At 39.8% G+C, this 14,113-nt stretch overlaps 1 protein-coding gene across 1 annotated transcript; it reads left to right on the top strand.

Moving 5' to 3' along the window:
- The first annotated feature begins 2,374 nt into the window (after positions 1-2,374).
- On the top strand, positions 2,375-6,184 carry LOC137715677 (cation/H(+) antiporter 4-like). The gene is made up of 3 exons (XM_068455011.1): positions 2,375-2,502; positions 3,826-4,771; positions 5,072-6,184. Exons 1-3 carry the CDS (start codon positions 2,375-2,377, stop codon positions 6,182-6,184), a joined length of 2,187 nt encoding a protein of 728 aa, XP_068311112.1.
- The last annotated feature ends 7,929 nt before the right edge of the window (positions 6,185-14,113 follow it).

Raw genomic sequence — 14,113 nt, 5'->3', positions numbered from 1 at the left:
CTGTACTTGTTACATGAGAATGGTCTATTAAATTTGAAATTTTAGATACTGAAATCAATTCTTCATTCTCTCACATGCAAGATTTCCCCGAGTGTTCAAGGAACATTTCTATTTTTATTGATCCTATAGTATTGTATTTTAGATTTGTTGTATACTAGAATATTTATAGAACTCACTAGCAAACTCTAAGTGATGAAATTGTAAAATATATATGTAACCCTATCTATTTGAAAACAACACTATTGTTATGCAGTTTAAGCTAGCTAGTGTAAGTACAACACTCCAAGGAAATGTAACCAAAACACTAAAAGAATTACATAAATCAGACATAATTAGGGGAAGCTTAATGCATATTCTAGAAGAGTTAGTTCAAAGCAGAAAATATACTTGAGCAGGAAAAAATAATAAATCGTTTTATTTGCACTCAGACTCAAAAGAAAGCCGGCAAACACCCTAGAGTAATGTTAGGGAGATTAAATGTGTGGACAAAATTTATAACCCTAACAACGATGCCCATTGACTCGTTCGAAGGGACCAGCCAATAATAACTCGACAAGTGTACACCATCGTTACTTTCCATAAATTGCCTTTCCCTCCCTGTTTTCAAAACCCACCTCCTTCCCCTTTTCAAAACCCTAAAATAGTCTTCAAGCTTGTCACTTTTGATTTCTTAATTCGCTGGCGTAAAAATTCTCCATGGAGTCGCCCGCACCGAAACACACCCCTCAATGGAACATCCTGGTACGCCTCCTCACCTTCGGCATCATAATCCTCGCCCTCCGATCCGCCTGCATCATCACGCTCGCCGGCGAATCCTACGACTATAACAACAACTTCTGCTTCTTCCCCGACAACCTCAGACTCTGAGGCGGCGAAGATGTGTGATTCGGTTTATGTGCAATCGCAATCCCTAGGATCTAAAAGTCTTACAACTCTGTCACCCATAGTATGATTCGGTTGATGTGCAATTCCAACCACCCTGATTTCCTCTATGAAGTGCATGTTTTGTACTAAGTCCAATCTAACACCATTGATCTTAGTGGACTCCTCTATCATTATCTTGCTCTTCATGGATTGAATCTTGCTAAAGTTTAATTGGTTTCTTTACATTTTCGCTCAATTTACATTTCAAGTTATGTAGCTCGGCACATCTGCTTAGATTTTACTTATGCGAAGGTTTGTAGTCATGACTCCATCATGAAATGATTACATTATGTTTCTCACTTTAGTTTCTATTTTGCTTTTATTTAATTTTTAGTCAAGCATACACAAAGTTACACTAAATTTGAAGTCCTCGTTGGCTCGAGGCACAAAAAAAGAACTTAACCGAACTAGAGTCACACTTGGTGCACAATCATTTTGTTAAGAAGTTAAATTTGCGCACAAATTTACACACATTCAAACATTGTTTATTGGCAGCCTCCAACAATAACACTCTTATTCTCTCTTTCTCTCAAGTCATCCCGTGACACCAAGGGAAAGCAACACCCGAAATATATACCTGTTGAACCTCGTGCCAAGCGCCATCGAGTTTTGGCACCAACAATTTCAATCTGCATGAACTTAATAAAGTCAAAGGTGTTATTTGCACAATCAATTTTATCTCAACTCTTGTACTAAGTAAGGTTTTATATGGTTTTACAAGGTGTCTCTTGTATAATTATAGAAATATGCTTCTTTCCTTAGATGATGATCTATCTTTCTTAGCCAACTCATACATTCTGTATGACCCACTTTCTATAGAAAAGTCAATGCCAGTCAAACTAACATGTTAGCAACCTTGATGAAGAATCCGACGTCACAGATTCGGTCTTACTAAAGCCCCATAAAATATAAATACAAAAAATTAAACACAAATTGTCAACTACTTAACCACCAATATCCACCGCTAGTGGTTTTTATTGGAGATATTATATTCACACACCTCAAATTACTTCTTCCACCTCCTTTTAAATTTTTAATATTTTCTACACATCATTAACCCTTGATAGAAAAATATTAAAAAAATTAAAAAAGTGTGAGATAAGTAATTTGGGGTGTGTGAATGTAATCTTCTTTTTTATTATTATTGACTAACTTGCGAATAAACCCTAATATCAAGCCTGCATATAACTGACTTTTGTTGCCTTGGAATTCGTTCTTCTATTCATCTGTCCATCCAATAGCTTTGAATTTAAACAACTTTGGCTTCTAGACATTCAGAGTCTATGCTGGAAGGTTAATTAGTTTCATTACTGTTACATATCCCTAGTATTATATATAACAATAGTATCGATCTTAAACTTTGCAGAAGGGAAACCCAAACTTTCTTTCCTTCCTTTGCCTTTCTGATCAAAAAAGAGAGAACACGAGGGAGGCTTCAAGCCACGAAACAATGGCGACTCACACGGCGGCCAACCTAACCAGTTCGGAAACGAGAGTTACTGAGTGTACCGAGTTCCCTCCTAACGTGCATTCACCTGGCCTGTACTCGAGAAACTACACAGATAGTGATGATCAGCTGTATACCCTTCCAAATCTGGAGATACAGATGGTTTTAATTTTTATCATCACACAAGCCTTCTATTTCGTTTTTCGCTATTTTGGAGTTCCAAGGTTCACGTGCCAAATTATAGTAAGTACTGTTTTTTTACCTCTCTTATTTTGATATAACTATTTATATTACATTGCTTTAATCATTAGGTAGGGATTCTCTATCCAAAAAAAATAAAGGTAGGGATTCCACGTATATGTGAGAATGGATAGCAATGCACATGCATATGGTTTTACTCTTCTAGCATGTATTCATGTATATATTTAAGCCAATGATGATTTGGTTTAGTAAACTTAGTTTTTACTCTGCTGAAGAATATTTTAAGTTTAAAATTACGCATGAAAATTATTGAATAAAAAAAACGATATATATATATATATATATGTACACATATCATCTTCCGTTGAGGAATCTCTAAAATAATTTTATTTGAGAGACACCTTGTGATGCTTATTTCGTAACTTTTTTCGACAATCCAAATCATCCATATTTAAGTAGATATCATCCTTACAAAAAAATTGGACAAACCCAAAATCATTAAGACATTCAATTGTAGTGAAGAAAATAGACGATACAATTTTTCAAAGAAACACTATTATGTCTACATTTAATGGAACGGTCAAATAGTTTTGGATTGTGGTGATATATGTACACATATCATCTTCAGTTGAAGGATCTCTCAAATAATTTTATTTGAGGGACACATTCTGGTGCTCATTTCGTAACTTTTTTCAACTATCCAAACCATCTATATTTAAGTATATCATTCATAAATCATCCTTACAAAAAATTAGACAAATCCAAAGAAATACTATTATGACTACCATTTAATGGAACGATCAAATGGTTTTGGATTGTGGTGATTTTTTGGTTGGAATACTCTGAGTGAAAACTTAAAAGATGGACGGTTGATCGTTTCAATACTTTGTGAACGGGCCCTATAAATGATCTGTCTAATAAGCTTATTCGAGGGATACCTTGACGGAAAGGGACGGTATAATATATAATAGAGTAAAATTCTTTTGGAAATCTTGATTACACAATCAAACAAATCCAAGCTAGTTATTAATTCAGATTCACAGTATGGCCAAATAGAATGGCAAGAGAACATTGCTTTGTATGAATATTTTTTTGTGCTCTAATATATGAGGAGAGTTAGCACTCTCGAAGTTTACTTTAATTGTTACTGATCCCTTAAGATGGTTTCTTGTGAAGTAGACCGGCATAATCCTCAGCCCTACACTCCTTGGGCACTACGAATTCTACAAGAACTTCTTGTTTAATGTAAACAGCCAAGAATCACTCGGTCTTCTGTCTGAGTTGGGTTATGGGCTCTTCATGTTTCTAATTGGAGTGAAAATGGATTTGGGAATGATAAAAAGGACAGGTAAAAAAGGCTTGTACACTGGTGTTGCATGCGTCGTGGCGCCTTTAGTAGTCACTATGGCTGTCCAAGCCACGCTCAACGCTAAAATGTTCAGCCTAACCAAACACGAACAATTTGAACTTCCATTCATGACTCTGTTACATTCAATGACTCCATTTCCGGTTGTGGCTTGCCTTCTTGAGGAGCTGAAAATTCTGAATTCGGAGATTGGTCGATTAGGCATGTCTGCCGCATTAGTCAGTGACATAATCAGTGTGTTCCTTCAATTAGTGGGGCAAATTCCTAGAATGGGAAATGAGACTCATGATACAAGGGGTATGATAAAAGCACTAGCAGCAGCCGTTGGCTATATTATTGTTGTGATCATCATAGTTCGACCGGTAATGTTGCGGATTATCAGGCAGACCCCGGAAAATAGGCCCGTCAAGAAAGGCTATGTCAATATGACCATCATCCTTGTGCTACTATCCGGCCTGCTTTCGCATCTTTACGGTCAGGGTTTTTATTTCGGCCCATTTATATTTGGTTTGGCTGTCCCAGCCGGACCACCATTGGGATCAGCTATTGAAGAAAAGCTCAACATATTCGTTTCTGATGTGATGCTTCCCATCTTTGTGACTACAAGTGCAATGAGGACAAATTTCTGGTCCCTGGAACATATCTTAACTGACTCTTTTGCACAAATCAATGGAATCCTCATCCTTGTCGCTCTTGTGACCAAATTTATAGCCAGTCTGATTGTTCCCTTGTATTGCAACATGCCCTTCGTCGATGCCTTATCAATTGCTTTCATTTTGTGCTGCAAAGGCATTGTCAATCTTGCCTCCTATACCGACTTAAGAGACAGTCAGGTACGTAGCCCGTCTCTCTCTCTACCCAGACCCTTTTGTCTCTTAAGTTAAAAGTAGGATAGAGGGACATATTATCACATTAGCTAACCACGTGATGTCGTGACATTCAGTTGCTATATCTGTTAATAATTAGACACGATAATTGATGTGATGAGTGTCAAATGAAATAATTTACTCATCATATCATGTGATGAGCTAATGCAGTAAAAAATAGGCCTAAAAATATATATGCAACTCCGATACTTTTTTTTTCTCGCTCTACCATTGTGAACAATTGTCTCTCATTTTCTTTCTATGCAGACCATCAGTGAATCAGCATTCGCTTTGGCGATGACTAGCGTCATCGTGACTGCAACTCTTATGCCAATCCTGGTGAATTGCCTGTATGATCCTTCTAGAAAATATGCCGGTTACCAAAGAAGGAATATGATGCATTTGAAACCCAATTCTGAGCTCAGAATACTTGCTTGCATTCATAGGTCAGCTAACATGCCTGCACTCATCAATCTACTTGATGCAGCATGTCCATCTAGAGACAACCCGATTGCTGTTCATGTTCTTCACCTTATTGAATTAGTGGGCAGAGCCTCTCCTCTTTTCATCTCCCACCAAATGCAGAAAAAATCTACTTCCAGTACTTCATACTCAGACAATGTCATTCTTTACTTCAATCACTTTGTTAGAGAAAATCTTGGTGCTGTATCTTTAAGCATCTTCACAGCAATCTCTCCACCAAAATACATGCATGAAGACATATGCACCCTAGCATTGGACAAACTCTGTTCCCTAATTGTGCTCCCATTTCACCGAAGATGGTCGATGGACGGGTCAGTGGAATCAGAAGACAATAGCGTAAGGAACCTAAATTGCAGTGTCCTAGAAAGAGCCCCATGTTCGGTTGGAATCCTAGTAGACCACGGCCATTTGGGACGGTCCACCTCCGCTGTAGCACCCGAGTCATCCTTCTCCGTGGCTATATTCTTCTTGGGAGGGAAGGACGATAGGGAAGCATTGTCATTTGCCAAGAGAATGGCAAACGACTCCACAATAAGCCTGACCGTGATCCGACTTGTTGCCGCAAACTCTGAAGCCGGTACGGATTGGGATAGTGTTCTTGATGCCGAGGAAATGAAGGGTTTTAGATATAACGATGTGGGTGAGGGTTTTGTGATATACTTGGAGGAGGTTGTGAAAGATGGCCCTCAGACGGCTTTAGTGCTTCGGTCTATGGTAGATGAGTATGACCTAATTATAGTTGGGAGAAGGCATATGGAGCAGTCCCAGCAGACTGCGGGGCTTTCGGAATGGAGTGAATTTCCGGAGCTAGGGACCGTAGGGGACTTGCTTGCATCCCCGGACATCAATTGTAGAGCTTCAATTCTGGTGGTACAGCAGCAAAGGATGATGACATGACGCCTTCCCCTGGTTGGCCAAGCGGAAGAGTTATGCACATATAAATGTTTTTTTTTTTTATTTTTTTTTTTATTTTTGCTTTTTTGGGTGAACAAAATGCACATATAAATGTTGAACGCAATATTTTTCATAATTGCAAATTTGGATTTAATCAAGTTGATTGGTACAATGTACTTTTCTCATGCATTCAAGTTTAAATTTTCCTCTCCGTAGTTTAGATGAATTTGATATAAAATATAATTTGATTAAAAAAATGCATTATTCAGCACTCGAATGCAATTTCATTATTGGAAAAGAAAGATTATATTCAATTTAAGTTTAGTGTTCACATCCATCAATATTTTGTTTTAGGTCAATCAATATTTTGACGATTTAGGAGAAGTCAAGTAAGAGAAATATTAGAGAGGGGTATTTGATGTAGAGAGCAGCTAGCAGAAAGGATAGAAAAGCAACTAGAGCGTCACAAAACAACAGTTTAAGTTTAAAGGACCATTTTGATACTTTTGTTTTTTGTTTTCTTTTCCTTTTTAGACGGGTTTGGTTTATTGTTGGACTATAAATACACCTTCTTGGTGTTCTGTTTGGGGGACTTTTGATATTTGTGTCAATAATTCTATCACGCTTGTGGTGTTCCAGATTTTACTCAAGGGTGACTGTTCGTAATCCATTTTCTTATAACATTCGCTGTGTCAGTACTGACCAAAAAAATTGTTTTTGTTAATTTAACTAGGGAAGAGAGTTGTTTCAATTGACTTATACCAAAAAAAATAAATGATTATTGACCTATCCGAAATATGAAATTTGTTTAGAAAACTTGCATTTCCTATTGGAAAAGTACTGATAAACTTTTTAAGCCTAACATAATTCACCACCAATATCACTTGTATTGTCCCAACTTAATTGATTACTTATTGCTAAGCGTCGAGTTTTATCATAAAATGTCTCAGTGATCTTAGGATGAAATCTCATATTTGAATGTTTTGTGTGTGTGTGTGTGTGTGTAGAGATGATCTTGACATCACACTCATTTTTTCCGGAGCATTGTAGGAGTGTAATTCTTATATAAGTTCAATATATTGGTATCATAATCACTTTTTTTTGGCAAATTGTGGAAGACCTTATTTAAACTACCTAATATAACACTCCTTATCAACCAAAAAATGGTGAAAAGATTATTTAGTCTTTTATCACAAAATAAAAAATGATAGGCAATAATATAATTTCTTAGATCTAAAATTTATTATTTTTTATTGAAACATCAGCTACAAGTGATGTTAAGATATATCTAAATTAAAAAAAATAAAAAATAAAGACAAAAACCACCCACTCCCATTCCCACCCACGTTTTGTCTCTCCCTCTCTTCCCCTCCTCTTCCCATTTAAAATAAATGGGTTAATCTCAGTTTACTATCTTGAAGTATTTTGGCTTTCAACATTTGATACATCATGTTTTTTTCATCCCAGAGTGGTTCCTAAAGTCATAATTCTAGGACACTTTCATACATCCGTTAAATTTTCTGTTAAAATCTCTGTTAATTGATGACGTGGCACCCACATGGATAATGACTAGGCGCCATGTGGATATTAAAAATTTTAAAAAAAATCTGGGGATTATTCTACCCAACCCCACTCCCACCCAGCCCTCCCTCCCTTCTCTCTTATCTCCTCTGCGCCCAACCCAAACTCAGTCATATCAAATAAGAGCTTCCTTCTTGGCTCTCCCTCGCCTCAAACTCCCAGATCTGCAACTCCTTTTTAAAACCACCAGTCCTCATCTGTTAGACAAATAAGGAATATGGTTGGAGTCATTGTGTAATTGTATATAATATTATTATTGGAAGAATAAGCCGTCCTACAGCCGTCCTACCTACACACTAGCCGTCCTACAGCCGTCCTACCTACACACTAGGACGGCTACTTTGTCCTCTACAGCCGTCCTACCTTGTCCTACCTACACACTTGTATCATGTATATATATCCTTGTAATCTTGTAGAGAAACACAATGAGAAAAAAAGCATTCTCTTCCATTTCTCCACATTCACGTATCAATAACAAATATAATTTTTAGCCTACATACCTTTTTCTACATGGTATACAGAGCAGGTTTATAACCCTAGCCCTAATTTTTTTTTCGGCAGCTTTCTCTGCCGTTCCCATGGCTGACTCTTCTTCTTCCGATGGTGTTTTTTCCCTTCATCATTCCGACCACCCGAATCTTGTCCTTGTATCCAAGAAGTTGAATGGTGATAACTACACATCCTGGGCCCGTGGCATGCAGCTTTCCTTGAGTGCCAAGAATAAACTTGGTTTCATCACTGGCGATATCCAAGAACCTTCTTCCTCCGACGACCCTGATGCTCACGCGGCTTGGCGTCGTTGCAATGACATGATTCTCAATGACATGATTCTCTCTTGGCTTCTACATTCCTTGGAACCTGACCTTCAAGAATCTGTGCTTTTTTCCACCTCTGTCCAAGCTATATGGGATGATCTTCGCGAACGCTTCTCTCAGAGTAATGCTCCACGCATCTTCCAACTCAACTGGGAACTTGCTACAATTTCTCAAGGTTCTTCTTCTATCTCTGCCTATTTTACTTGCCTGAAAGCTCTCTGGGATGAGCTTGCTTCTTATAATGATGGCTGCACGTGCTCTTGCACCGCCAAGCATGACCGTCAACAACTCATGCAATTTTTAATGGGCCTCAACGAATCCTTTGCTGCTGTTCGTGACCAGATTCTTTTAATGAATCCCCTTCCCACTGTTCGTCAGGCCTGTTCCTCGATGTCTCAAGCTGAAAAACAACGCTCCCTGGGCGTCATCCGCTCTGTCGATCAACCTGCTGTCATGGCTGTTCGTGGCCCGTCCCGTCCCTCATCTGCTCGTCCTCCCCTCCACTGCACCTACTGCAATTTTGATTATCATACCCGAGACACCTGCCATAAACTTCATGGCTATCCCGTTGGCCATCCCCTTCATGGCCAACCGTGGCGACCACCGCGCCGTGCCACTGCTTCCAGTTCTTCCCGCAGCCATGCACCTTCCAGTCCTCCCCGGCAGCCACGGTTTTCTACTTCCCGGCCCCATAATTTCACCCAGGCCCATCACGTGCAAGGCACCCAGGCCCCCGCCTCCTCTTCTACTCCAGCGACCCACCAAGTGCACGGGGCCCAGCCCACTTTGCATGACTTGCAGCTTGCCATGCCTGACCTCTCTACCGAGCAGCACTCCCGTGTTCTAGCTGCTCTACGTGACACCACCACCCCTCCTCAGGCCAATGCCGTGCTCACTACTGATTTTGCCCAAGGTTTGTTACCTGTCACCTTTCGTCATGGTCAATGGATTCTTGACAGTGGTGCTACGGATCATATTACTTCTTCCGCTTCATGTTTGGTTAATCGTTCTCCTTCACATTTGCCGCCTGTTTCTTTGCCTAGTGGTGTTTCCGCTCCCATTACTTTTACCGGCACTCTTCCTTTAAATTCATCAGTTACTTTGAAGGATGTTTTATGTGTCCCTAATTTCCGAGTGGACCTTTTATCGGTTGGTAAACTTACAGATGGATTATCGTGTTCCATAACCCTTATTTCCTTCTTGGTGTGTTTTGCAGGACTTGGTTTCAAAGGCGATGATTGGTGTGGGTAAGCGACGTGGCGATCTGTATTACCTTGTGGCCCTTACCTCTTCTTTCCCCACCCGTCAACCTCTCTGCAACATCATTACCATCCCCTCCTCCCTCTGGCATAGGCGTCTTGGTCACCCCTCCTCCACTCGTTTGCAAGCTTTAGCATCTAGCTCTCTTAATTGTCCTTTTGATTCTAGTCATATTTGTGATGTTTGTCCGTTGGCAAAACAAACTCGTCAACCTTTTCTTTTGAGTTCAATTTCATCAACTTTCCCTTTTGCTTTAATTCATTGTGATATTTGGGGCCCGAATCGTCAATCTTCTCTTTCTGGTGCTCATTATTTCTTAACCATTGTGGATGATTTTTCTCGCTTTACGTGGGTCTTCCTCATGAAACATAAATCCGACACTCAACAATTAATTAAGGATTTTTTTGCTTATGTCACTACCCAATTCCGCACTACCATCCAATGCATTCGTACTGACAATGGTGGTGAATTTTTATCTCTTCGTAGTTTTTTCTCTGATCATGGGGTGCTTTTACAAACTTCTTGTGTTTATACCCCCCAACAAAATGGCATTGTTGAAAGAAAACATCGTCATCTTCTTGAAACCGCTCGCGCCCTTCGTTTTCAATCCCATCTTCCTATCAAGTTTTGGGGGGAATGTGTTATTACCGCTACTTATCTCATCAATCGTCTCCCTACCCGTCTTCTCCATCATAAATCCCCATTTGAGGTTCTCTTTTCGAAAATCCCATCTTATGACCACTTCCGCGTCTTTGGTTGTCTGGCATATGCCACCTCTGTCACTCCTACCACCAAATTTTCCCCTCGGGCTCATCGTTGCATTTTTCTCGGTTATCCTCATGGACAAAAGGCCTATACCCTTTACGATCTCGACAATCACCGCATTTTCCCTAGTCGAGACGTCATCTTTCACGAAACTACTTTCCCTTATGCCGTTTCTCACCCTCCTATCCCATCCTCTTCGCCTACCCTACCCATCCCACCCCCTCTGGACTTTACATATAACCCACCCCTTCTTGCCTCGACGCCTCACCCTCCTCCACCTCTCACCCTTTTACCCACGGACATCCCTACCCCCCACTACCTACCAATCCTCCCCTTCCCCGCACCTCTTCCCGTGCCCATAAACCTCCATCCTATTTAAAAGACTACGTTTGCTCACAGGTGATTCTGCCATCCCACCCATCTTCGACTTCGCAACCCGGTTCTACACAAGGTACGCGATATCCACTTTGTAATTTTCTCTCTAATCACCGTTACTCTCCCAGGCATTTTTCTTACATTAACTCTATCAGTCGGACTGTGGAGCCTTCCTCCTTTGCCGAGGCTGCCACTGACCCCAATTGGCAACGTGCTATGACTGAGGAGCTTCAAGCTTTACATGCTAATGGTACTTGGACTTTAACTTCCTTGCCCCCTGGCAAAATTCCCATTGGTTGTAAGTGGGTGTACCAACTCAAGCACAATTCTGACGGCTCTATTGACCGCTACAAAGCTCGTTTGGTTGCTAAAGGCTTCCCTCAGGCTGAAGGTATTGATTATCATGACACTTTTTCTCCTACTGCTAAGATGATTACGGTGCGTTGTCTTCTTGCTCTTGCTGCTAGTCAGTCTTGGTCTTTTCATCAGCTTGATGTTAATAATGCTTTCTTACATGGTGACTTACATGAAGAAATCTATATGTCTCCTCCTCCTGGTCTTCGGCGACAGGGGGAGAATCTTGTGTGTCGCCTTCACAAGTCACTTTATGGTCTTAAGCAGGCTTCTCGCCAATGGTTTGCCAAATTCACTAATGCCATCATTTCTGCCGGTTTTCAACAATCCAAAGCTGACTATTCATTGTTCACTAAAAAGTCTGGTATTTCTTTCACAACTTTGCTCATTTATGTGGATGATATTGTGATTACAGGCAATGATGCTAGTGCCATTAATTCTCTGAAGTCTTTTCTCCGTGATCATTTTCGGATAAAAGACCTTGGTGATTTAAAATATTTTTTGGGTATTGAGGTTTCTCGTTCCAAACAAGGGATTTATATTTCTCAACGCAAGTATACATTAGAGATTCTCAAGGACTATGGTTTTTTGGGAGCACGACCCATTGCTTTTCCTATGGATGACACAAAATTATCTGATAAAGGAGAACTTCTCAAGGATCCTGAAAAGTATCGACGATTAGTAGGTCGGTTAATATATCTCACTATCACTCGGCCGGATATCACCTATTCTGTGCATGTTCTAAGCCGTTTTATGCACGAGCCAAGGATATCTCATATGGATGCTGCGCTTCGTATTGTTCGTTATTTGAAGGCTACTCCAGGTCAAGGTTTATTATTTCGTTCTGACAACCAGACCAAGTTAACTGCGTTTTGTGATTCTGATTGGGCAGGTTGCCCTATCACTCGCCGTTCGACTACTGGGTATTGTGTATTCTTGGGCGGTTCTTTGATTTCTTGGCGGACAAAACGACAGAAAACCGTTTCGCTCTCTTCAGCAGAGGCGGAATATAGGGCCATGGCAGGTGCTTGTTGCGAGATAGTTTGGCTTCGTTTTTTGTTGAAGGATTTGAACATTCCTTTGGATGGTCATTCCATTTTATTTTGTGATAATCAAGCAGCGTTACATATAGCTGCCAATCCTGTTTTTCATGAACGAACTAGTCACATTGAGATGGATTGTCACTTTATACGAGATAAGATTGTAGATGGCACAATAGAGACCAAGCATGTGGGTACGGCACAACAGTTGGCAGACTTGTTTACCAAACCTCTTGGGAAAGAAAAGTTTTCAGGTATGTTATGCAAGTTGGGAGTTCTTGACATCCACTCTCCAACTTGAGGGGGAGTGTTAGACAAATAAGGAATATGGTTGGAGTCATTGTGTAATTGTATATAATATTATTATTGGAAGAATAAGCCGTCCTACAGCCGTCCTACCTTGTCCTACCTACACACTAGCCGTCCTACAGCCGTCCTACCTTGTCCTACCTACACACTAGGACGGCTACCTTGTCCTCTACAACCGTCCTACCTTGTCCTACCTACACACTTGTATCATGTATATATATCCTTGTAATCTTGTAGAGAAACACAATGAGAAAAAAAGCATTCTCTTCCATTTCTCCACATTCACGTATCAATAACAAATATAATTTTTAGCCTACATACCTTTTTCTACAGAAGGCAACCACACATTCGCCTGATTCTGCTCCCACTAAACCAAAATCCCAAAATGATTTCTTCAATTTTATACAAATTCAATTTGTTTTTTCCCTTTCGATTCCTAAAACAGTTGGACAAAGATATGCTTCTTCCCCAATTTTATTTTTGTAGAAAACAAGGTATATACTTTGCAGAGATGAAACCCAGGGTTTGTGGTGGGTTACGGATACGGAACGACTGAGATAGATCGTGTTGTCGTGCACATGGAAGCTAGAATGGAACAAACTACCGGCGATGGAGCAGGCGAGGCTGAAAGTGATGCAGGGAGTGATGACAATGGCGGAGGCAGATGTGGTGAATTCGGATATGGGTTTGGGTGTGAATCAGGACGGTTGGAAATCGAGGAGATAGTTTTGAGAAGCGGGTGGGTGATGCTTAAGTGGGGTGGGTAGCGGACATAGAAAGAGAGATGAGGAAGGTTTAGGTGGGTGGGCGCAGAAGAGAGAACAGAGAAGGGAAGGATGGCTGGGTGGGTGCGTGGGTTGGTAAGGATAGGCCCATATTTTTTTTTTTTTTTTTTTTTTTAATGTTTTTATTTTTTTTATTTTTTTTAATATCCACATGGCACCTAGTCATTGTCCATGTGAGCACCATGTCATCGGTTAACGGAGATTTTAACAGAAAATTTAACGAATGTATGAAAATGTCCCAGAATTATGACTTTAGGTACCACTCTAGGATGAAAAAAAACATGATGTATCAAATGTTGAAAACACAAAAACTTCAGGGTAGTAAACCGAGATTAACCCAAAATAAATAAATAAAAAGCGTTCATACACACAAAGAATGGAGGCATATGCTTGTGCTTAATAAAAAGATCGTGCCTTGAATATTTGTACATGATAAGTTTTAATAAGAATTAGAAAAAAAAGGTATTCAAACAAACTTGGGCCGTTCCCAGTATAAAAAAATTAAAAAAAATAAAAAGTGTTCATACACACAAAGAGTATGAAAAGATTATCTAGTCTTCTATCACAAAAAAAAAAGAAAAAAAATAATGGGCAATAAATGTAATTTCTCATATCTAAATTTTACTATTTTTATTGAAGCATCAGCTA

The sequence above is a fragment of the Pyrus communis genome, chromosome 14 (genome assembly GCF_963583255.1).
Source record: "Pyrus communis chromosome 14, drPyrComm1.1, whole genome shotgun sequence".
NCBI lineage: Eukaryota > Viridiplantae > Streptophyta > Magnoliopsida > Rosales > Rosaceae > Pyrus > Pyrus communis.
Note: the sequence above shows the minus strand (reverse complement) of the source record. Positions and strands in the feature narration are given on the sequence as shown.

Excerpts from the sequence above, each read along its gene's own strand:
- LOC137715677 (XM_068455011.1), top strand. The coding sequence starts at position 2,375 with ATGGCGACTCACACGGCGGCCAACCTAACCAGTTCGGAAACGAGAGTT. Across the intron at positions 2,503-3,825 it reads ACAGATAGTGATGATCAGCT|CCAAGAATCACTCGGTCTTC; the intron begins GTATACCCTTCC and ends TAATGTAAACAG. Across the intron at positions 4,772-5,071 it reads CCGACTTAAGAGACAGTCAG|ACCATCAGTGAATCAGCATT; the intron begins GTACGTAGCCCG and ends CTTTCTATGCAG.